Genomic DNA, 24,309 nt, shown 5'->3' with positions numbered 1-24,309 from the left:
CCTGACTTTTCAAGTGCTTGAAGGTTAATTATTCAAGACTTCCCTCTCCTCACAACAAGCCAAGAACAGCAGGATACTGCGGTGAGCTTCAGCTTCTTCTTTATTCCCTCAGAGAGTGTCAGAAGTTTAAAACCACTGTTCGACTATAATTGAAATGCACACGTTGTCTGAAGTCTGCCGCCTTCAAGCAAGGTAGACGAAAATATAGGGCAAACATAGCATCAGATATTCTCTCAGTAAGCAGGGCAATCAGTGATATGTTTCTAATCAGCCGCAAGATTAATCGGTTCTTTGTTATTTTGATTACATTGTGAGTGTAAATTATGTAGATTAGCTTCATCTGTTTAAAGATTAAAAACACATAAGAGTGCTTTATAATGAATATGTTGGACATCTGAGCAACAACGCAATAAGGGTTTCATAATTAGATTTAAAAGCCATTAAAATCTACATAAGGATCGGAATTTTTTTTTGTTTTGCATAAACAGAAAGAAAAAGTAAAATTAAAGGTTAGAGAAATGACTTCTAGATTCACGTGTCATCTAAAGCCTCTTTTCTCATCATTAGGCAAAATATTTTTGCAAGACCCACACTTTATACTCTGTGGACTATTTAGCTATAATATTCTCACAAAATTCACAAAAGGCATCACACTGTACTTTAATTTCCAGTCCAAAAATAAACCACAAATAAATCAAGAGCTCTGGTTTCAGCATCAGCTGCACAGTCCCTGTGCACCTTGTACTCTGCACTGCATTCTTTATGAGCCAACAGGAGTTTACACACAACAATGTGTGAAGGCTCATGAATATGGAGCAGGTTAAACAGATCAAGATAAATAAAGACAGCAGTTGCCCTATGCAGGTTTTGCTGTGAAATAATGCATTCAATGATGATGATTAGAATTCAGGAGAAGATGAGATATATTTAACTGAGAATTAAATTAATCTAGAATAGTAACATCGTCCCTCGGGAAAACATCTTTACATTACAATGCTATGGCCTTAAACAGCTAGAGAACTGGCTTGCTTGTTAGCAGTAAACTGATCAAAACAACCATCACAAAATGGCAATAATAACACAACACCTACAGATAATGTTCCAACAAGGGCATTACAACATCATTTAACTGCAACTAGTGGAGAAGCAGTTGCTACTGGCAACTGAATTGAAAGCTGAAGTGAAACCAAATGTTGGTGGCAGAACAGTGTGCATCAAGACCTCACTTTCCCCCTTTTCTTTTTTCCTCCCACATCACAAATAATGTTATATTCAAAAAGTTGCTCCGTAAGAATAGAACTCTCAAACTTGATGATAACACCGGAGCTGTGAGCCTTGAGGGATGCAGGATGGTGCACTGAAAAATCACCTGGTACTGAGGAGAAAGAAAGCACATTTCAGACTAAAAAGAAGAAAGGACTTCAATCCTGATCAACGCGGGTCTAATAATGCCTACGCAGCATCTTACTCATGTCCCCTCTGGGCAACCGTGTCAGCAATAATTCCGCTGTGTTTAAAATACAACAGTAATTTCAGATCACTATAAGAAATATGAAGAAAAGAAGAAATCACTGTTCTGTTAGATTCAGAGATCCTTTTGTCTAAATTGGTGGTCATGAAGTCATGTGCCCAAATGTGCCACTGAGCACTGTGTGTGCAGGTTTTTGCCCGAGCCAGAAATAACAGCACTGAGCACTTTAGGTCCTTTGGTTGTAAGAGCGTTGAACAGCGAAATGAGATGCTGGTAATGAAAACATGTAGCCAGCTTCACCAGTTCAGAGTATGATCACCCTGCTGTCAACAAGTATGTTGTGCAAGAGCAAGAAATGATTCAGATATGGCCTGTTTGTTTCCCCTTCTCTTCACCGAGAATCAATATTGCAGAGATAATTAAGCTGTATTTTCTCAGGAATCTGTGCTCGCTGACTAAATAGAAGTCTTTGCTGGGGTGTTGACACTTTAAGCTAATTAGAACCACACTTTCCACTGAGCAAACTGAGGTCATGTCCACAGTATTATGTCTGCACTGGTAGGCTGCTCCCAGTATTTTTAGTATGTATTGTACTGTATTATTGCATCCTATTAGACCAACAAAATAAAAAAGAAAATAAAAAACAAGCAAAAAATGTTTTTCATGATTATACTCCTGGCAGTGAAGGTCTTATAATTTAATTTAGACCATTATTTATATTATATATAGAGAAGTAAAACTTGCAGAATATCTGTTATCTTATGTTAAATCGGAAGGTGGTGGTCTTAAAATGGTATGCATTTAAATTATGTACACTACCAGTCAAAGGTTAGGACACATCTTCCCATTTCATGGTTCTTCTTTATTTCATGACTATTTTTCATTGTAGATTCTCACTGAAGGCATCAAAACTATGAATGAACACATATGGAATTATGTAGTAAACAATAAAGTGTGAAATAAGTCAAAACATGTTCTATATTTTCTGTTTTTCAAAGTAGCCACCCTTTGCTTTGATGACAGCTTTGCAAACTCTTGGCCTTCTCTCAGTGAGCTTCATGAGGTAGTCACCTGAAAAGATTTTCAATTCACAGGTGTGCCTCGTCAAGGTTAATTTGTGGAATTTCTTGTCTTCTTAATGAGGTTGGGGACCATCAGTTGTGCTGTACAGACGTCAGGATGGTACTCAGTTGACAACCCTGTTTGACAACTGTTAGACTCCATAATATGGCAAGAACCAATCAGCTAAGTAATGAGAAACCACAGTTACTCTAAGAACTGAACTTCAGTCACTCCGGAAAATTGCAAAAACTTCGAATGTTGAATGACGAAACTGATATGAGGACCGCCTCAGAAAAGGAAGACCAAGAGTCTAATCTGAGGCTGAGGATGAGTTCATCTGACTCACCTTGAAAATTAATAAGTAATTTAATTAAGGTCACCACAATGACGCATTTTGTTCAAAAGCTAAATAAAAGTGGTTCAATTTTTTTAAATTAATTTGTTTTAAAGTTCATTAGGGGAACAACAGATATTGTCTGTCGTATGAAGCACCGCCTTTAACGCAGCAATGTTGCATCAGAATATCCGGGAGACGTCATCAGCCCTCACCGGCACCGTGACAGCCCGCAGCACGGACACATCACACCGGCTAAAGTTATCTCCGAAAGTGGGGTAGCTTTTTACTTGTCATGGCTGAACAGACTGTCGTGGAGAAAATGAGCGAATTGCAAGTGAACGAAGGCAACAAGGTGAAACTTTAGACTCTTAACAGGCTGCATTTAGATCCTGTTAGCTAGTTAGCAGGTAGCCTAGCTTGTAGTTATGTTCTTGCTGTAATTTAGCCATCAGCAATGTGTTGCTAACGTTCTGAGCCTTTAAAAGTACTTTACCTAGACTGTTATCCTCCTGCTAATAAGTTATGGTTTCATTGTTGTTTCAATGTAACAATGTGTTATATTGTGCCACGTAACATTTATGCCAATCCATGCGGCTAGTACGGTTTGCTAACCGTGCTAGCAGAGTGGGACTTCCGCCAAACTCAATTCAAAATTCAGTCAATTTAATGTTTCTTTGTCTATTAGTAGGCTTACGCACGCCATACCAACGTTTAGGGTATTGTATGAATCGCAGAGGTTCACATTTTGAATCGGCACACTCCCAGTGCACTAAGCAGATAATCTTTCATTAAAAATACTCTCTTAAATAGTGGTTTGTCATTCCACAAATTGCTCAAGTGTGTATTTAATGTTGAGAAACCGTGGTAGATCACCTCTATTCTGGATTTTCCTCAGCAGCTTTTGTGGCAGGTTTTGACATGTTCTGATATTACCGTATTAATTTTAACTACTTGCAAGGAAGGCCACTGAAATAACATATTTGAATAATGTCATTATGTATTTTATTCAGGTAAATTCACTTAATAAATAAATAATTAACACTGTAGGATCCCAATCCCAATATTTAATCTTGAGAAGTAATTTTGTAAAATCAACCTTATTTCTCTCCTGGAAATCACTTTGTGTGTTGTTTGAAATGTCTTTTGTTTACTGTGTGTTAGCTGTGCTATTGTTGACTAAAGCATTATATAGGTGTGTATATATGCAGAGAAATGCTGTCCTTGAAGCTTCATGCTAAACATGTCTATGACCCCAGTTAATTTTGATTGTTTGACAACCTCATGGGGTCATGTTTGGACAGGGTGGAGCTGAAAGTGGTAAAGATGGTGGAAAGAAGAAGGCTAAAAATGCTGCTGGGGACTCTGGAGGCAGGGCAGAGGTGAGTGACTAAATTTACGTGCCAGAAAGTATGCAGGTGCTATTATTAGATGGCATAAGAATAACTTGATTTTTTTTTTTTTAAAGAACTTGAATTGTGGTGAATGTTTGTGGAGCTCTCTGTCGTCGTTTGCTCACATATATGAATGTGGCCACTCACTGGCTTCATGGTTATTCAGGTTTTAGATCAGATACAAGCATAGTGAGAATATTCTATCTGGAAACACAATGTGAAATGCAATGAATAATTGTCACATTGGGATAGTTACAGCAGTAATGAAGTTGTGTTTCAGGACAGAAAACATGTCAAAAATCCAAAACAAACTGTTAATTTGAGATATTGATTTCAGTTCCTCAGTGCAGTACAGGCCAAGTAACATGTTGGTGCATATTTATGCTCTCACTATTTTGTCCTGTTGTGTGTACCATACATGTATAAAGTAGACGATGAAGTATGCTGAGGAGTAAGTAGTGAGAAAAACGAAATTTTATGTATTTTGTATCAACCACTTGTAACGCTTGAGTGATTGGTAAGATGTGAAATGGAGCAGGACTGTGATCAATTAACTTTGTTTACTTGGAAGGATGTAAATAGGTTGCGTAGATAAATCACAATCAAAGTTATGCACAGTGACAGTATTTTATTTACCGTCCTCCGGTTGACATGCAACTTTTTTGTCTCTGTCTAGCTGTCGCCGGCTCCTCAATACATTGATGAGCGTCTGACTTTGTACACAAAGTTGAAGGCTGAGCATGACGCTCTGATGGCAGAGAGGGCTGCAAAGGATAGCAAACCTATCAAGGTGACCCTGCCCGATGGAAAGGTGGTGGAGGCTGAGTCCTGGAAGACCACACCATACCAGGTGGCCTGTGGAATCAGGTCAGTGTAAAGATAGCATTGCTGTAATTGTTACCTGAAATAGAGTTACGCCTTGCTTTCATGTAGCACAAAAAAAGAGGGGAAACCTCAAGGGTGCTTCAGGAATTTAATTTCCAAAGATTAGCTGTCAAGTTTATCTGTGCAGCCTGTAATCATTTTTACAGTTTCAAAAGGCTTCACAACACCCACATTATGAAAACAGTAATCAGGAGTGACATGTGGCAACCTTCAGCTGTCCACTAAAGGCAAGGAAATACTTGAAATAAAAGCTTGTTAATCTTTACAAAGTAGAAGAAACTTTGCCTTGGTATTGCCTGAGAATATTATCTTTATCAGCATGGTCCTGTGTAAAGTAGCTGCCAAGAGTGTGCTTTGAGATTAAATGATGGTAACCACAGGGCACATGAACAGACTGCAGAGTGTGCACAGTGGAAAGCTTTTGGGAAATGTCACAAGCTCCATAGCCATCATTAGATGCTAACATTGCTCATATGACTTAAAAGCTCCAGCCCCATCTGTAATTTCTTTATGATGCAAAAAGAACAGTGGTGTATATAACTTGGGGTTTTAACATTTTGTGACACATAAGCCTGTTTTTGGATTCAAAATTCTCAAGACCAAGGTGTTTTGTACTGTAATTTGAGAGGAATGTATTTCAGGGATGGGCACTGTGGTGTATGCAACATCCTTTTATGTCCTCTTAGTAAACAATGTGGAACTCAGTTAAACCAACACACACCTTGAAAGACCAACCTAACAACATCTACTGCCAGACCGGTCATATTAAAGTCCCAGTGTCAAGTGTATAATGTGATGTATGTAGACAGAGCAATAAATAACTCGCGTTCCTCAATGAATTCTGAAAAATTGTCATTTAATACCCAATGAAAATTATGCACAGTGAAACTTAAGCTTTCAGTTTCACCTTCTATTGCCATGCTTTCATACACACATCCAGACAGGGCTCCAGCGACCGTTTTGGTTGAACATGCAGCTAAAAATCGGTCAAGTGCAACTAAACGTTTTCACTGGTTGCTCTGGTGCACCTGACATTTAGCAGGTCATTGTGTGTCTCTATGCAACCAACCCAGATGAAGAGAGTCACTTGTTTTCATGTTTGGTAAATAAATCTCATAGTAGAATGTCTTATGTCACTCTCTTCATTTTTTTTCCCTTTGTGTCTGAGTTTTGTGTGCTACACAAAACCTCCTCTGTTGCCTAGTAGCATGTGCAGATGCATGTAAGGGCTTCAGGGAACATCTTTAAATTGTAGCATCTACTAATAGTTTGGATGTGAGGCAATAAAAGGACAAATGTAAATTGTAGTTTCATGAAACTACCTGGGTTTCACTCTCCCCCTCAAACTGCATGAATCTCTACGTGCACATGGGTCATGCTGTGCCATTTACCACCACAAGTAAATCAACAGTTGGAAAACACTGAGATATGATAAAACTGCCAGTCTTATGCATTGCATTTCAAGCAAAGAGTGAGGCCAAGGCATGGTTGGGAACAGTGCTTTTGCTGCTGGGGCATTGATGTTCTGAACTGTTAAAAAAAAAAAAAAAAAAAAAAAAAAGCACAATGTTTCCAAGAAACTCATCCAGTACCATGACAGGTGTGTGCCCAGCAGAGCAGACCCTTTCCTGCAGAGTAACACTGCTCATATTATAGCCAAAGTGCACAATTCAAATCCAATATGCTGTTTGTCAAATTCAGTAAATATCTCCTCACAGTCCGCTACATCTCAGATTTGTGTGTGTGCACGGAGAAAAAAACCTGGTGTTTGTACACGGCCCTGGCTCTTTAAATTTGAAACAGAAAAGTGTCTCAGACTGGAAGGAAGATGGAGAGTGGCAGTTGGAATGAGTGGGATGGTAAATCTGTCATGTGCTAACTAGTTAAATATGCTAACTACAGTACCTAAATAAGCAGTTTTTATCCAGAACCACCTACCTCATCTTCAAGTCCCAGATCTTTCCTATAAAAATGACTGAGCTACATATACAAGACACTTATAGCTGCACTTTTAGTCTTGCTTCCAATGATTTGCATAATGTGTTATGTAATTTCCTATGCATATGGGAATTCGAAAAAAAATGTGTTATCATTGCCAAAAGGGCACAGTGAAAATTTTTAGGTGTACCTTAATCTTGTACCTAAATGAAAAACCTAAGCATGCCGGTGCAAACAATGTAGAAAGTTGGTCAGGAGCCCTCTAGGCTGTATGTACTGTAGCAAATAGCAATTAGATTAGTAATATTGGAAGAATAATTTAGTTTTAAGGAGTCAAAAGAAAACATAACAAAGGGATGTTACATCTGAGCACTTTTGACCCGGCTGTGCAGTTGAAAGTTGACTTTACCAGTTATAAAATATAATTGATGTTCTTGTCCTCTGGGTGGCTGTGGAGCTGGTCATCCACAAATTACAGGCTTGGTTGGAGTTATTATCTGGGCAGAGTTGTTCAGAACCAATCTAAAATTATCAATTCTAATACAGTGATAATCTAATAAAGACATCAAGGGCAAAATATAACGAATTGTGCATACACTGCTTGATGAAGTTTCATTAGGTTTTGTTTCTAATATCTAGCCTCAATTCATCCCTTTGCTGAGATCACAATAATCCAGATATTTTTGGATCACACATTTCCCAATCCTACTAAAAAGTATTGAACAATGTATACTTAAGGTTTGATTCAGATAAAAAAAACTTCTGTTATGTAATCCATTTTCAGAATCCCCCCTTTTTTTTTTAACCAGCTGTTTTCAAAATGATGTCTGAGTGCGAGGGAAAAGGCAATAAGTAATTTGTTAAATGTGCTATGCAGGTGAAGCAATTTGTCACTGTTATATGTACATTTGCATCGTTTGATGTGGAATTCTCAATGTTTTATGGTACAGCCAAGGCCTGGCTGACAACACTGTGATCGCCAAAGTAAACAACGGCGTGTGGGACCTGGACAGACCTTTGGAAGATGACTGCAGCCTTCAGTTGCTCAAATTTGATGATGAAGAAGCTCAAGCTGTAAGTAACTACACTCGTCTCATAGTTTCTCTTAGTCTATTGAAAAAAATTCTGACAAACATGTATGCAGTAGATTATTTAAAATGTATTTTGTTTATGTATTAGAAGTCCAGGTACAGATTTCACACCTCAGTTCTATATGGAAGTTTTATATGTATATATTAAATTACATTAATCTTTTTACAAATTAGATTGTATCTGTGGTTACTGCTGGTTTTGCAATGTTACTTATTTTTTCTTCTTAATGAACTCAGATTCCAATGCTTTTAGTAAATTTATTCAGGACTGTGTTCTGTTTCAAGGCTAACCTGAGTGTGCAAGGTTAAAATGATCAGTAGGATGTGTACAATCACTATTAAACCGCTACGTTTTGTGGTTTACCTAGTGTCCAAGCCACAAAGCCATTAGGAAAAAGTGAGAATATAAATTGCTAATGTAATCATGTAGTGTTATAAAAGCAGTACCAACTAGCATCTCCTTTCAGCTTCATTGTTTTTATACAGTGCCTTAGATATTCCATAAAGGAGAGACATTTGTCAATTAACAATAAGTGCTTATAGTAAGAGAACCCAAAGTCTCAGTCGAGCTGTCTTTTATGTCCCCTTTTTGTCCATAGATCATGTTGCATAGTTTAATATATTTTTTGTATTGTCAGCATTCAGAAGAAGTGATGCACATTGTTTTAGTGGTTTCAGTGTTCTCAAAGGCTTAAACAATATCCTCTGATAATAGTTTTAATAACGCAAAGAGTTTTACTACTGCTTTTTTGCTGATTGAACAATGCTTTTCATGTACATCTTTAGGTTTACTGGCACTCCAGTGCCCACATCCTGGGTGAGGCCATGGAGAAGGTGTATGGAGGCTGCCTCTGCTATGGACCCCCCATCGAGAACGGCTTCTACTATGATATGTTCCTGGAGAACAATGAGTGAGTTACACAGGCTTTGGGTTTAGATTTGTCTTTGTAATTAGTGTTGTTATTCAGTGTTATTATTAGTGTGTACTTCAGGGCTTAGCAGCTGTCATTCTGGTTCACTGTGTGACACCAGTAGCAAACACAAGGCAGGGAAGGTGTAATAGCACTAATACTGTCAAGCTGGCTTCCTTGGGTGTGGGTTTCAACAACATCTTTTACATCTGCCCACAAGATTGGAATCCTCAAAGTCAATCTATTTAAATCAGAGAACTAGAGATTACTTTAGTGAAGCTTTGAAAGTGTATTGAGACACCCTCTGAAATTGTAACACTTTTTCCCTCGTAAACAACTTTTTCACTTGACCTTTCCCAGGAACAGACAGATTTCTCCCTGCTTTAGGCTGCAGGAGAGCTTGAGGAGTGCTGTCTAATTAATTCTACAACCTCCTTAATGAAGTCATTTTATGCTAATGGCATTCTTGGAGACTGTTTTTACAAGGATATTTTGACATTGCCTAAGCCCTAAAGCCAAGGACTTTAAAGTATTTGCCCATCCTTGCCAGAGGTTATCAGTTTCTGGAAGTCAAAGAATTACACTCGTGGACAAAAAGGTCTGTTCACATGGTTGAATGTCTGGTCACATCCATGATGCCCTTTGGAAAGTGTGGCGGGCTAAATTTAGCAGCGTAGACCGTTTGCATATTAATGTAGACTTTGATAGGGGAAATTTGTTGTTGGATGCAGTGTTTCTGTTGTGTTTATCTCTTGATGTTTTGCACAGGGGTGTATCAAGCAACGACTTCCCCTGTCTGGAGAACTTGTGCAAGAAAATCATCAAAGAGAAGCAGCCATTTGAGAGGCTGGAGATAAAGAAGGAAACACTGTTGGAAATGTTCAAGGTATCTTAAAATACTAACAAACAGGCATCTAGAAAAAAGGAAAAAAACATGTAAATACTTACAAACAGCCTTGTCCTTTGCAGTACAACAAGTTTAAGTGCCGCATTCTGAATGAGAAAGTCACCACTCCAACTACCACAGTTTATAGGTGAGTTCAAGTAAAATTTTCAGTCTTGAAATATTATTCTCATGTGCTTTTTTTGTCAGCAAATTCCATGAAAAGACCAAAACAAACAATGAATTGATTACATTAAAATGTATCATCTGTGTATCCAAAGCCAGATGTACCTAATTGCTCTGTGCCATGGATTTCTATTGTCATAAACTATTACAGACATTAAAGATGTATTGCTCACGTGTTTCTTCAGCTGCAAGCTTAATTATATCACAGTGCTGTCATGAAATACATCAGTGTGGGTGGAGTTTCACTCAGAACTGGGGGTGAAGCTACATTTTGGTGATCTATGCTGTTGCACTCGATGACTCTTCCTTTCTTATAATGAGCATAGACTGACACTGTTTACTTTAAGTTAATGCCACATAAACTTTACTGCAGCCAGAAATCCACACACCAAACTGAAAATAGTCCCCAGTATGCACTCTGCTTACTCCTGTTTGACATTGACATTTGTTTGAAACAAAGCTAAGTTGTTTTAGGATTTCTGCCCCTTTTTTAAGGTTTAGAATGTATATTTGTCAGGTTTTAAAGCTTAAAGGCTTTGCATTTGAGTGTCACAAACAGGCAGGAAAAGTCAGAAAGCACAAAGAGATATACTTTTCTTTTATGACTATCCTTTTTTGGTCTTTTTGTAGGATTTGTTGTTAAAACCAGATGTATACAGTTCTGCTTTCTGTACCCCAATCACAAGTGGTTATCCTGTTTAGCATTTTTGAATTGATTCGACTTTCTGGCTTTCAGATGTGGTCCTTTGATTGACTTGTGCCGGGGCCCCCATGTGAGACACACCGGAAAAATCAAGGCACTTAAGATCCACAAGGTTAGTGTCAGGTGTGCACTATATAAAGGAACCTGTTTTTATTCTTTTTATTTCTGGATTTATTATTGATTCAACCACAATGCATTTTAAGTAGTGTAGTCTGTGCTCTGAATGTCTTCCAGTGAGCACATTTGTCCCCATTTCTAGAGCAGAGTTAGCCTATGTTTTATTCTCAAGGGATCTGATGGACTTGAATGAATGATGAAAGCTAACTTGCACCCTTTTTCGGTGTGCCAGAATTCTTCTACATACTGGGAGGGAAAGGCAGACATGGAAACCCTCCAGAGGATCTATGGAATCTCCTTTCCTGACCCCAAAATGCTCAAAGAGTGGGAGAAGTTTCAGGAGGAGGCCAGGAACAGAGATCACCGCAAACTGGGCCGGGTAGGAACTGAAGTGTAAACAAGTCGTCAGTTAGAAAAGGAGTTTTAAAAAAAGTCTCCAGCAGCTTTTATTGTTAGACGGGTTATTTATAGGATGTTGGTACCTGCTGAGTTGCAGTCAAAACAAATATGAAATATAGGTAGAATACTTCTAAAATGTAAGAGCCAGGATTGGGTTTGATGTCTGATGTTAGCAAGCTATATAAGACGCTCAAAATAATACACTTGGTGAATTTGAAGCAGCATTGTTACATTTACGGGTAAAGTATCATTCTCCTGCAACAAGAAAAACTTTTTTGTGCTATTTAAATGTAAGAGACAAACACTTTAGAAAGTATCACTTGATGGTGTATTGTTTACAACAGTGTTCAATGAAGCATATTGTTCATTTACAAATTCATAGGATGATTAAAAAAATGTACCAGTGACCCATTTGCAACTGTGAATGATCAGTTGCATCAGGTAGGATTCAGATGCATGTATCCATAATAGTTTTGTGTTCATTGTTTGGCAGGGAATAGATGGTTTAAGGTGTGTGCCATTCATTCGATGTAATAAGAGGTGTGGAAAAGCAGGCTGTGCAGGAAAATGAGTGCATTGTCTGACAAACCCAAGTTAAATTAAATGTGCGATGAGGTGTTTCATTATTTTAGATTGAAGCCAGTTTGACCAGAGTGGTGGCTCTTTTTGATTTTCCTTCACACTTCCAAACCTATTTTTTCTTTCTTTCTTTTTCATTCAGGAACAGGACCTGTTCTTCTTCCATGACCTGAGTCCAGGGAGCTGCTTCTTCTTGCCTAAGGGGGCCTTCATCTACAACACCCTAATTGAGTTCATCAGAGTAAGTCAGAGCTGTCAGGCCCACTGGATAATTGCTGTGATCTCACTCTTAAGTTTTGAGATGCAGGAAAAGGCGGAGGTTATGAGGCTGAAAGTTTAAATTTGCAGTAGCCATAAAGAGACGAAAATGAGCGGAGCTTTACATTTAGTCTGCCTTTGTGATGATAATGGCTTTATAAATTTATAAAGAGAGAAAATATTGCCTTCGTTTAAAATTACGCTCAGTGTCATATCCTTTTATGCAGAGGAGTAGGACTGGTGTATATCTTGATGATACAGCTTTAAGTCATAGGGCTAATGAATAAAAAGCATCCAAAATCAGGCGCTGTGCCTTTTGAAGTGTTAAGGTTCCACAGCTTTAGCAAATGCGTGTAAAATGTGCATACTCGTACAAAAAAAATCCTTCGTGTTCAAACCTCCTGTTTTCACAACAATAATGTGGTAAATATATATTCACATAAGTATTATGTTTTTTTTTTCAATATGGAATTTCATGTTTTTGTCCAGGTAATAGAAAAACATGACTTGGTGTGAGGGTTACCTTTAAACACAAACGTATTTATGAATTTCAAAAGAGCTCATTATTGCCAGACACTTATTTGGAATTAATTTAAACATGTAAAACAGATGTGATTAACAGCAATAAAAAGAAATGCCACAGCACCTGTTCTGCACCAGAAAATCAATCTCTCTTGAAACATTCACTGTCTCGGTTTTCAGGCAGCGCAGTCATAATGGGAAACGCATTCTAAGCAATTTCACTTTTATGTGGCAAAATAGATTTTGAACTGAGCAAATTTAGAGTAATGGGATTTGTTTTTAAAAGCAGCCCTGCCTGTACAAGCAACAAAACACCTCAAACATCCAAATATTTGTAGCATATGTGACTGTCAGGATTTAAAATAAATTTCACAAAGCTTTATTTCATTATCTCTTTCAGGACTCTGTTTTGAATTGTAAAAGGGATGTCAAACAAAACACTGGCCATAGGTGCATTAAAGCACTAAAAAAATAACTTCTTTTTAATGTCAGTTTTCCCTGAAACCCTTCATAATGTGTAAACAAACGAGGATGTGACTCTACAGCGGTTTAAGCATTCTTAGAGGTAGTTTCCTTTTTAAAGTCTCAGCCTTTGCTTGCAGAGTTGTTTACTGTTTTATGTATGCGTCCACTGCTTATCAGCGAGTCCCCAGGTGTTGACAGAAACCATTTTAAGCAGCTGTTTGCAATTGTATTGTGTAAACGGAATTATGAAGCGCAGTTTTCTTGAAAGTAAAATCTTTTTTTGTGAGAAAATCTTATGTCTTTGACAGAGTGAGTACAGGAAGAGAGGTTTCCAGGAGGTGGTGACGCCTAACATCTACAACATCAAACTTTGGCAGACCTCTGGGCATTGGCAGCATTACAGCGAGAACATGTTCATGTTTGAGGCTGAGAAGGAGACCTTTGCCCTCAAGCCCATGAACTGCCCTGGACATTGGTGAGACCTCTTCTTTTCCCTCACATTCAGAGTTGTTTTAATTTAAGCAGAGCAAAAATAGAAATGAATTCACATAAAGTGCAAAGATAAACACACCCACTTGTGTTACACTCTGTGTATCAGGTCTTGCAGTAGTGTGAAATGGATATTTTTATTGGTTTCTGTAAGTAATCAAAGAAACAACTGCTTGTTGGCTAAAGGGCTGCTTGCTTTTTACCAGAATTAAATGTGTTTTTAACATTAAATGAACTTGGAGTAGTTTCACAGCAACCTTGGTACAATATTTAGTTTATCTAAAAAAAAATAATCTGTGTTGTGAGACAGACCACCACTAAGCAATGTTTTACCCTGATTGAATAGCTTTATGAGCTTACAATGGATTTGTCATCAGTTGTTGACTCAGTCTTTGTGAAATGGTTTCACTGCTACAGTAGTTTGTCAACCAGTTTAGCTCAACTTGTGATGAACTGATGTCCTTGTCATGTTTTCAGTTGTTGCATGACCCATTTCAATTAACTGCTGAATATAAAAAGGACTGTAGTGCTTTGTATTGAAATCTTTTATCCCTTTTACTCTTCAAATCTTTATCCACATAGACGGCACCTCTCTAGGTCACACTGAAATCGAAAGTGAGCTTGCTAAGACATTCTGCCAAAGTGTTGAATATCAGTTGAAACAAATATTGAATTCAGGCAGTCATGGTAGTACTTAAAAGTTGGCAGTTGTATTTTTGTGTAACTTTAACACTGTGCTTGTTCGTCTGTTTGGCACCAGTCTGATGTTTGATCACCGGCCTCGCTCCTGGAGAGAGTTGCCCATTCGCATGGCCGACTTTGGCGTACTGCACAGGAACGAGCTGTCAGGAGCCTTGACTGGTCTCACCCGTGTCCGCCGCTTCCAGCAGGATGATGCTCATATCTTCTGCTCCATGGACCAGGTGAGGCCTGCACCGAGCCCCACTCACAAAACACACTTTTTTTTTTTTTGACTTGAACAAGTCTGATGAAAAAAGCTGTCTGTTGGGGCCAGAAAATTCACTTTAAGCATCAATATCTGTTTACAATCTTGGGGTGTACCGCTGCATGAGTAGGAAAAGATACTGTATGAAGCCTTGTGTGCCTAAAGAATTGCCTCAAGTGACGTTGCTCAGAAGTGTCTGTTGTGACGGATGAAAAAAACTTAAAATGACAAACTCTGGGGGTGTGACAGACATGGATCTTCCAACTTAATCTGCTGAACTCTGAGCAGTTTTGTTGCATTGTGTGTAATGTATTCACCAGGTTTGACAGGGAAGAAGAATGTTGAATAAAACAAGACAATACCCCTGATTCTGCTGCCGCAACTTTATATTCCTTTTTTAATCACTGTCCATGTTCAGCAGCAGTCATAGACGTGCAGTGCAAAATTTTCACAGTATCCTTTAGAGCAGACATTTGGGATTGAATTTTAAACATTTTTTTCATAAAGGTGTTGATCAGTACAACCACAACATCTACTTGTTCAAGAACAAAAAAACACTTAAAAGCCATTTAAACTATGTTCAGACAAAATTAGCCATAAGCAAATAATGGTAAACACATTACTTTTCACAGTGAATCATTGATACTGGTTTGGAGGAAGCCAAAGCTTCAGGGCTCTCAGTGCATCAGTGGCTTGCTGACAAACTTGATTGAATAAATTCAGGTAATGTTGTCAGTGAACAGTCTGTCACATTCTCGGGTGAGTTGAGAAAACTCCACAGGCTCCTAAAGCTTGATGTCGCAATTTAGAAGTTAAGTCTTTTGACCAGAGAACAGCACTGCCAATATCGATGCACACAAACAGGTTTTTTGGAAGGCCGCAAGTAGTTTGTTCAAAATGTAGCGATGCAGCAGGCAGGATCCCACTGATTCTGTTTTCTCTTTACTGGCAATGGCAGTGGATTGGATGGATAATTATTTGATCGTACATAAATTATTTCACTTTTTTTCTCCCGTATTGCAGCAGCTGGAGAGCACAGCTTGTACTCCTATTATCCTTCATTATCTGCAAAATCCAAGCAAACGTAGAGCAGGCTGCAGAGAATATGGTCTTATCTTGTAGTTGTCATTGAATTTACAATCCATGATTAGAGAGTGAAAGCGCAATCCATTTCTTGTCAGTTCCTCTCATAGTGTTTTACGCCCTTAAAAAACTGCTTGCTCACAGCTTATCGTTGGTCACATGTGATGAAAGTAACGTGACAGATTATATTATGATCAAGTGTTTCTGGTGGTTGTCTTCATTCTTTTTTTTTTTCAAATAACTGAGTAGTTTATCATCAAATACATTTTGTTTCATCTTGTGATTTCCTTGTATAATTTCTTTCTTTAGTAATTCTGGTCAAAAACGATTAAAAACAGTCGTTACATCTGAAATTAAACTTGCAGCCATGTCCAGATGGACGATACAAATTCTGTCACATTTTATTATTGCCCCAGATTGAGGAGGAGATCAAGGGCTGCCTGGACTTCCTGAGGACTGTCTATGACGTGTTTGGCTTCACTTTCAAACTCAACCTTTCCACAAGACCAGAGAAGTTCCTGGGAGACTCGGCAATCTGGGACCAAGCGGAGAAGGTAATCAGAAGGCCTTTTGGTTTCTCTCATATATTAGAAAATATGAACGCCACTCACACAAGGTCTCACCGGAGAATTAAGATGCTGATGTATGATGTTATCAAGACGGAAAATTCCAGAAGCACTTCACTGACAATGAATTGAAGACTGAGATTTGTAGACCCAAAGAACATTTATATTTTAATGAGTTTTTTTTTTTCAGTACGTATGCCATCAGTTCTGAGGAAGAAAACGCTTGTTCTTCTCCAGAGAATCGGTCCACACATTGGTGCTGTCTGCCTTTGCTGTCAAATCAAGTTTGCTCTCTAAAGACCAGCTCCACATTTTACATCAGGAGTTCAGCTCCAATTTGCTCAGCTTGTGTTTAAAACAAACAAACAAATAATAACAAGAGTGAGCGACTTGGACTGAGTTATAATGAGTCTTTATTGCTTGATGCTTTGAGCATTAGGTGTACCTCAGAAGGAGTCTCTGGTGGGACAGCTTGAAGCCTGATAGTCGAATCTGTTGAATCCTTCTTTAATGACAGTTGATAGAGGTACCACATGTATGGTGGGTTAAACTGTGAGTAGCTCTAGTGTATGAAGGACATACAAATTGTTTATTAGTCTAGTATGCCTCTACTGGCAGGCTGTGGATGGATGAAAAGGTGTTTGCTGAGAGACACAAAGCATGTGTTGAATTTTACAGTAGGGTGAGGTTGTCTTTGACATGGCATCTATTTTCCTCTTGATCTGATTGTAGAGGTGTGTTATTGCGCCAGTTAAAAATTACATCTGCAGCGCACATTGCCACACTCGATTTATGCCACGAAGATGTCTGATTGTTTTGTTTTCCCCTGTTGTTTTTTTTTTATGCTGTTGGAAACGCTCTACTGACAGAATAAGCTGATGCTTTTTGTGTCTGGCTGTCCCCACTTCATTGATTTTTATCATATTGATTGTCTTGTCTTTCGGTGGTGTGTAGTGTTTGTCATCTTAATCTGCTGCTGGGTACGTGGTGTCAAAATGTTCTGGAGCTTCGAATTGCATTCTCTGTTTTGTTAAAAGGAAATGCTCAATTGTGCTCACCGAGGATGTCTCACTAGAAAGCGTTCATTTTGGTGATTTTTGGTTTTAGGCGCTGACTAATAACCAGGAACTGTAATTACATTCATACTTGAATAAATGACAAATTATGAAGTGCAAGCAGGGTAAGAGGGAGAAAAGGGTACTTACTCTTTATTACTGGCTCTGTTTGCCCTTCTATTTTTCAATTAATAGGTATTTATAAACCTTAAAGAGCTCCTTTTAATGTCTGCTCCTGTTTTACAGTCAGTGGTGTCATTGTTCTGTCCTCGGTGCTTCACTTTCATTTTCAAGCATATCTATTGCCTGCTAGAAGAACATTACTGGGGGTGGATGTTATTTTTAAAATGTTCTTTCATTATCAGTCAATTGAGTGGTCACAGTGCCTCTTTAAATATGAAACACTTTGTAGTCTGTTGATGCACAGAACAGTAAATAGAATTCAAATACTAAGAGTATAAGGATGAAATGTGCTGTGTCTTTGAATTATAGAATTAAAATACCTTGTGGGTTGTACAACTTTCTTTTCAAACCTATTGGGGCACTTCTCTCTGAGGAAAACATTCTTTATATTCAGCACCGACTCTTTATGATTAATGTTTGCATGCACAAAGGTGGAAAATTATATTCTCAAAAAGTGAACTGTGAACTTGGCATAGTGACTGGAACAGAACTTGCTGCATGTTTCCCTCACCTCATTAATTCCCACAAGCAACCATAAAATATTATTGAGACGTTAACATTTCTCAGTCCAGTGATTAGTTCCAGATGAAGCAAATGTCAGCTCTAAATATACAGCTTTGCTTAACACCACTGTTTACCGACATGTTGGTCAGCCGCTGATATTGTAACAAAGCAGTAATTGTTTGTTTTTACAGCAACTGGAGAACAGCTTGAATGACTTTGGAGAGAAATGGGTTCTCAACCCGGGCGATGGCGCTTTCTACGGACCCAAGGTGAGCTGTGTGCTGCAGTAATGATGTTGTTAAGCTGTGAAGCGGCTGGCGGTCTGCTGCTGATCACACGTGTCCTTTGTCTACAGATCGACATTCAGATAAAGGATGCCATTGGTCGATACCATCAGTGTGCCACAATACAGCTTGATTTCCAGCTACCAATTCGCTTCAATCTCACCTTTGTCAGGTAACTATCCTGCTGGTTTTTATTCATGTTGGTGTACAATGACAAATTAGAAGATTGGTTTTGTTTCCACACATGCTCAGAATTAAACATATTAAAAAATAGGAATTTCATATGTTGGGAAAATCAGTGTTAATATGAGATAAAATACAATGCCAATGTAGCCTAGCCGTGCTAGACCCATGTTCTGAAGGCACAAGGGTCTAGGGCCACTCGACAGGGAGGGAGGCGGGCTAAAAGGTTGTCTTTCAAATCACTCTGCAGCAATTGGGTAGGTATACAACCAATCAGTGCAACGAACAGGCTGACGCAGTTCCTAGAGCACCGGCGGATTGTGGCTATGTCCCATTAGCTTCCCAACCAGCGGAGCCAACTGGTATATTAAGGATTTGCCGTATCCCGTCGGCATAAGTCCAAATACGTCTTTCTTCTCAATGAAACACTTCAGTGCCGTTCTTTGTTTATCTTTCAAGTTGAATTTTAGCTTCAAATCTTTAAGGGCTGTAGCCAAAGCCGAGTCGAAAGATAACTGTTTATTGTGCGCCGGTTGTTTCTGTCAGAATCGTCGCGCCTCTGTCGTCACTTCGTTACGCCCGCCTTCTGACTCTACACTTCATGGTGATTGGTCCGGCCAGTTTTAGGAGCATCCAACCTCGAGCCTTATGGAGGGTAACTAGACCCTCCCTGGCAGAGAATTAAATTCGTTGCTGTGGGTTGTCTAGCGCGGCTAGGCTAATGCCAATGTGGAAGTATCAAATGGATGATGTAAAGCTATAATGTCCATTTAACAAATAGGGCTGAACAGAATATTCACAAGTTAAATAATCTTTTTTCCCTTTACATAAAATTAAGACAAACCACAAACACAAGGTAAAGATTAATGCTTTCTGTATTAAACGCAATTCCCAGTAAAACATTTCCCGTAAACTAAGGCTCTATGTGCAAGACCAACATAAGAAAAGCAACACTTTTTTAAAAAAATTCTATATTTTACCAGATAAGATCAGTTGAGAACAATTTCTCCATTACAATGATGACCCAGCAAGAGGCCCCAGCAGGAAGACAACAAATAAACAATACATGTACCAAAAAGGACACAAGTGTTTAAACAGAGATTAAAAACACCCTAAATTAATACTAGCAATTCCACGAGGGTGTTTCTATACAAATGGTAACCATTGTGAAGAAAAGCACTGAGCAGCAGTAACAGCTGTTAACTGTTTAAACATTTAGAAGAAAATAGCATCGATTATAACTGTAAACTTGGAGTTTTGAAATTTTAATTCATTTTGCTGCCCTTTTAAATGCTTTTCTTTTAGCCACGATGGTGACGATAAGAAGAGACCCGTGATCATCCACAGAGCCATCCTGGGATCAGCAGAGAGGATGATCGCTATTCTGACTGAAAACTACGGAGGCAAATGGTTTGCAAACGATCCATTTTAAAAGGTTGATTTGTCGAGTAGGACGTGACTCTAGACTTTGACATTTTAGTTCTGCTGCAGTTGTTTCAGAGTGTTGATAATGATTTGCACATTTATGGGATAGAAATAGAAGCGTCTCAGCTCTGTGTGGGTGTAAATATTTGCACAGGTTTCTAGCAGATTGTGTGCGGCCTGCTTTTCCACTAATCAGCTAAATGCAAATTTGTCCCGTTCTGTTCAGGCCGCTGTGGATCTCTCCTCGACAAGTGATGGTTGTACCCGTGGGACCAACCTGTGAGGAGTACGCTGAGAAAGTAAGCGGCACTGACCTCAGCCATTTAAGTACATATTCACATCACAGCGCTGGTACGAGTACCATAAAGCTGTCAAGCACTTAATTTCAACACTTGCTGACTTTCAAGCGGTTTTACTTGGGCAGTTTGTGTTTTTATCACTGATGTACGTCATCACAGACTGGAGTCCTGTGCTGTTTTAGTATCACAGTATTTTTAACTTTAACCTTCCTGTGCTGTTGTATGAAAAAATCCAGCTAACTTTGTCTTCCTGGCTGTAATTTATTGATCTTAATTTACATTGCTGTAAAAGACTGCCACTGCTTCGATTTCATGTTGAAAGGATGGTCTGGTTTCTATGAAGTAGTTAAGGCTGCACAATTAATCAGAATTGTGATTTTTGACATTTAAAATACATGCTGCTTAGAAAACTGAAAAGCCCATATGGACAAAATCACTTCGTTTCAGGTTCGGTAAATGACTAAAACATCGTATGTCAGACGTAAGAAGTCATTTTTGGTCGAACACCTGTCTGAATTGTTTGTGCTACAGTGACTGAGCGGAGAGACTTGTCTGGTCACAGCTGCATGTTGGGCATTTAGGAAATATTGCTTAATTGTAGTGTACATCAATAAGCAGATGTTCAGCAAGTGAGCTGCTTCGGGTACCATTTTATTTATATTTTGCCTCCAGGTGAGGCACTGGAGAAGAACCCTATTTTAAATCATGTTTAATGCAAAGACTCCTACATTAGCAGGAATGTAGCAAAATATAAAAGTGAAAGCAGTGGACTGTTTAAATGTGGAAGTGCAAAAATATATATATATTGTCCCTAACATCAATTATTATGATAAATAATGCTAATTGTAATTCTGGCCATAATTGTGCAGCCCCAGGGGAACTTATTCTCTGTTGGTGTATTCATTACAGTAGCTCATGGTCAGCATGCACCCAGTTTGGAGAAGCAGACATGGAAGCTAAGCAACGTACGTCTGCAAACAGGGTCGACGACAAAACATATTTAGCAACCCAAAATACATACTTAAACTGATTGATTTGTTTATCCAGCTGGGTCTATTTTAGGTGATTAAAATGTGTTTTGCTGCTAAACCCCATCCACAGCAGTGCATTGCTTAAGTAGGCGGGCGGCCCTCCTGTCTGAAATAAACTGGGAAATTTTGACCGTGATCTACTGTATTTATTGCTCTGACGATGAATGCGTGCCTCACACAACCCCTCCTCAAAGAAACCAAACTGTCCCTTTTGTGCATCATAAAGGAAAACTACAAAGCTAGAGATTATTACACCTTCTTTTTGCTATTATTGAATTTGGTTCTATGAGCTACAGTCACCTAAACAGCTGCTTAGATCTCAGAATGTGTTTACGTGTAAATTCTCACGCATCCCGAGGGCGTCTGTGGAAGGCATCTGGATTTCTTTTTGGTTCTTGAGGGAGTTTAATCTGTCATCCAGGAGGCTTCTCAGTTCTAACCAACTGGTGTGGAGTTCCTGGTACCACTATCATTCCCAGCTCACATCACTTAAGGCTTGCAAATGACACGCAACTCGAGGACTGCATTTTTAGTGGGTGATAGTTCGTGCCAATTCCACTGTTTAGACTGCTCCGATTTTTGCCTTTGTCCTATCAGGAGGTGCTGACTCTCCTTGTGTTGTGCCATTCACATGTTGAGTTCTTTAGTTTCTGCTACATATAGGTCTGTGCATTCTTGAGGACAGCAATGTATAATGTGTAGTTTTGGATGGAGAAGAAATGCTTTAAGAGAGAAATTAAGGAAGCCATCCATGTTTCTCTGGAGGAGATCGCTCAAACTATCAGCCACGTAATGCCAGGGAGTTTCATCACTAGTCACACTTTGAGCCACGTAACCTGGGATTGATAACAACCAGGAACTCCCCACCATTCAGTTTGAATTGAGGAAGACTCTTGGTTGAACAGTAAAACGCCTTCAACACCAAAAAAACAAGTCCAGCTGTCCTCTACTGAAGCACATCTCAGAATATATAAAAATTCAAACAATGCGTTCAGTGAGACACAAGATTCAAGCACTGAGACAGTAACAAAAATTTTAATTTGGTTCTCAGTTTAGCCATGAGATATTATAGTTACAGAAACTGAAATCAGTGTATGGGAAAACTAACCGCACAACTACAGCAATTTGCCATTTGCTTTAGTTTTCTTTTTCAAACACGTCTCATCAACTTGTTTACAACCTGTCTGATGGTTGTTGTTTGTTGTCTCATTGAACCTACTTTAATGAGTACAGTGTTACCACAACCAATACAGAGATACAAAAATACACTCAACAGACTTTGGTTTTCTTTTTAAAATGTGTTTGATTTGCTAATTTGCATTAAACACATTGTTTTACAAATTGGCTTCTTGTGCAAATGGAAAACTATGCCATTACAGTTCTGATATTCTTGGGACTGGAAAAGATTTCAGGCCCACTGTTAGTTCCACAGACTGTGATGCTCATGGGTGCAGAAATATAATCCTTACTCCATCCAAGCTGAAAACTTGTCCAAAATGTGAATGCGATTCCAATTTGCAAAACCAAATGTGTAGAAGCAGATTAATTCATTTCCAAAACACGCTGGCATGGACTTAACTGTTGGTCGCCTCTCTGGTTAATGTGGCAGGTCAAGCAGGAATTCCACAACAGCGGCTTCATGACTGACGTGGATCTGGACCCCGGCTGCACTCTGAACAAAAAGATCAGAAATGCACAGTTGGCACAGTACAACTTCATCCTGGGTCAGTGGAAACACACACTTATTTCACTCCTAATGGTTTGCTCACTGTCCATCTAGATATTGATTTGTTTGTTTGTTTTTCTCCTTGCATGTTACCCTGTATGGAAAAGTCGTGGGAGAGAAGGAGAAGACGAGCAACACTGTGAACGTTCGCACCCGGGACAACAAAGTCCACGGTGAGCGCAGTGTGGAGGAGTGCATCGAGCGTCTCAAACAGCTCAAGACCACCAGGAGTCGGAACGCCGAGGAGGAATTCTGAGCTTTCTCAACAGTACCTCTATTCTCCTGAAAGATAGTTTTGTTTCTTTGAAGTGGGGTTGTATGAGGTCCTTATTCATAGTCGGTGCGTTACTGTACGATGGATCACAGCTTGAAGAGGCAGAGAGGACTGCTGGTGGGAAAACTAAGGAGTGTACTGCTGTGCATGAGGTCAGCAGCTAAATGTATGATGTTTACCTAAAAATGCTGTTTATTATATAACCTCAATGCTTTACCTTGCCGTCAGTCCTTTTCAATAGCACTGCATTTTCTCAATTGTAGAGCTTCTGTGCAAGATACTCATGCACTATATTTCAGAGGTGTAATACAGAGCACGGCCCGATGTGTAAGGACACGGAAAATATGGTTGAGAAAATATAGTACCAAAGGAAAGGGCTTTTTGACGGCAAGGTCACGTAGTGAGAATATTCTAAAAATAGCATAAACTCATACAGATATTGATTTTTCATCTTGTTAGGTGGCTGAAATGCATTTCACTGCTGACCTCATTCACAGCGGTACGCTGCTTAGCATTCTCTGCCTGCTTCTGCAGACTGATCCACTGTAGGTAGCACACCGACTATAGGTGAGTGCCTCATTTAGCCCCACAACAGAGATCCAAACGATTCCTTCAACAGGGCTACATGGTCAAAATTCAGTTTTTTATAGGGGGGTACAACTGCCTTTAAATGTTGCCTCCTCGTCTGTACTTGTCAAAGAAATCACATTTTTCTGCTGCGACTGTCTTCCTGGTGTCTTCCGTTGCCTGTTTGTATCACTGTTATCAAATCACGGGATTTATGTACTCCATGCAATGAAGTTTAATTCTGCTTATACTGAAATCCAGCTAGTAGGACTGTAATGTGATCGGGTTTTTGAAGAGCTTTACAGAACACCCGTGTAAATAAAAAGTGCACCGTAAACTTCTCTTGAACCCTTTTGCATATGTAATGAACTGATCTGAACGGAGGGGTTTGTACCACTGTCTTAACAGTTTGTATCAGTCACTCATTATTGCTTCAGGGAATTGTACATGAGTTACAATTTTGATAATTAAACAGTCTATTCTTTATGGGTGTGCT

General features: G+C 39.0%; 1 protein-coding gene across 1 annotated transcript; it reads left to right on the top strand.

Annotated features, from left to right (window-relative positions):
• The first annotated feature begins 3,051 nt into the window (after positions 1 to 3,051).
• Positions 3,052 to 24,299, top strand: tars1 (threonyl-tRNA synthetase 1). Its single transcript, XM_022198095.2, has 19 exons — positions 3,052 to 3,222; positions 4,172 to 4,249; positions 4,938 to 5,128; positions 8,035 to 8,158; positions 8,962 to 9,086; positions 9,855 to 9,972; positions 10,056 to 10,120; positions 10,892 to 10,970; positions 11,208 to 11,354; positions 12,096 to 12,194; positions 13,507 to 13,673; positions 14,448 to 14,610; positions 16,133 to 16,270; positions 18,216 to 18,293; positions 18,380 to 18,480; positions 19,797 to 19,901; positions 20,143 to 20,215; positions 22,856 to 22,970; positions 23,080 to 24,299. Exons 1-19 carry the CDS (start codon positions 3,163 to 3,165, stop codon positions 23,226 to 23,228), a joined length of 2,175 nt encoding a protein of 724 aa, XP_022053787.1. The 5' UTR covers positions 3,052 to 3,162; the 3' UTR covers positions 23,229 to 24,299.
• Positions 24,300 to 24,309: the final 10 nt, after the last annotated feature.

This window comes from Acanthochromis polyacanthus, chromosome 7 (genome assembly GCF_021347895.1).
Source record: "Acanthochromis polyacanthus isolate Apoly-LR-REF ecotype Palm Island chromosome 7, KAUST_Apoly_ChrSc, whole genome shotgun sequence".
NCBI lineage: Eukaryota > Metazoa > Chordata > Actinopteri > Pomacentridae > Acanthochromis > Acanthochromis polyacanthus.
This window is presented reverse-complemented; position numbering and strand designations above follow the sequence as displayed.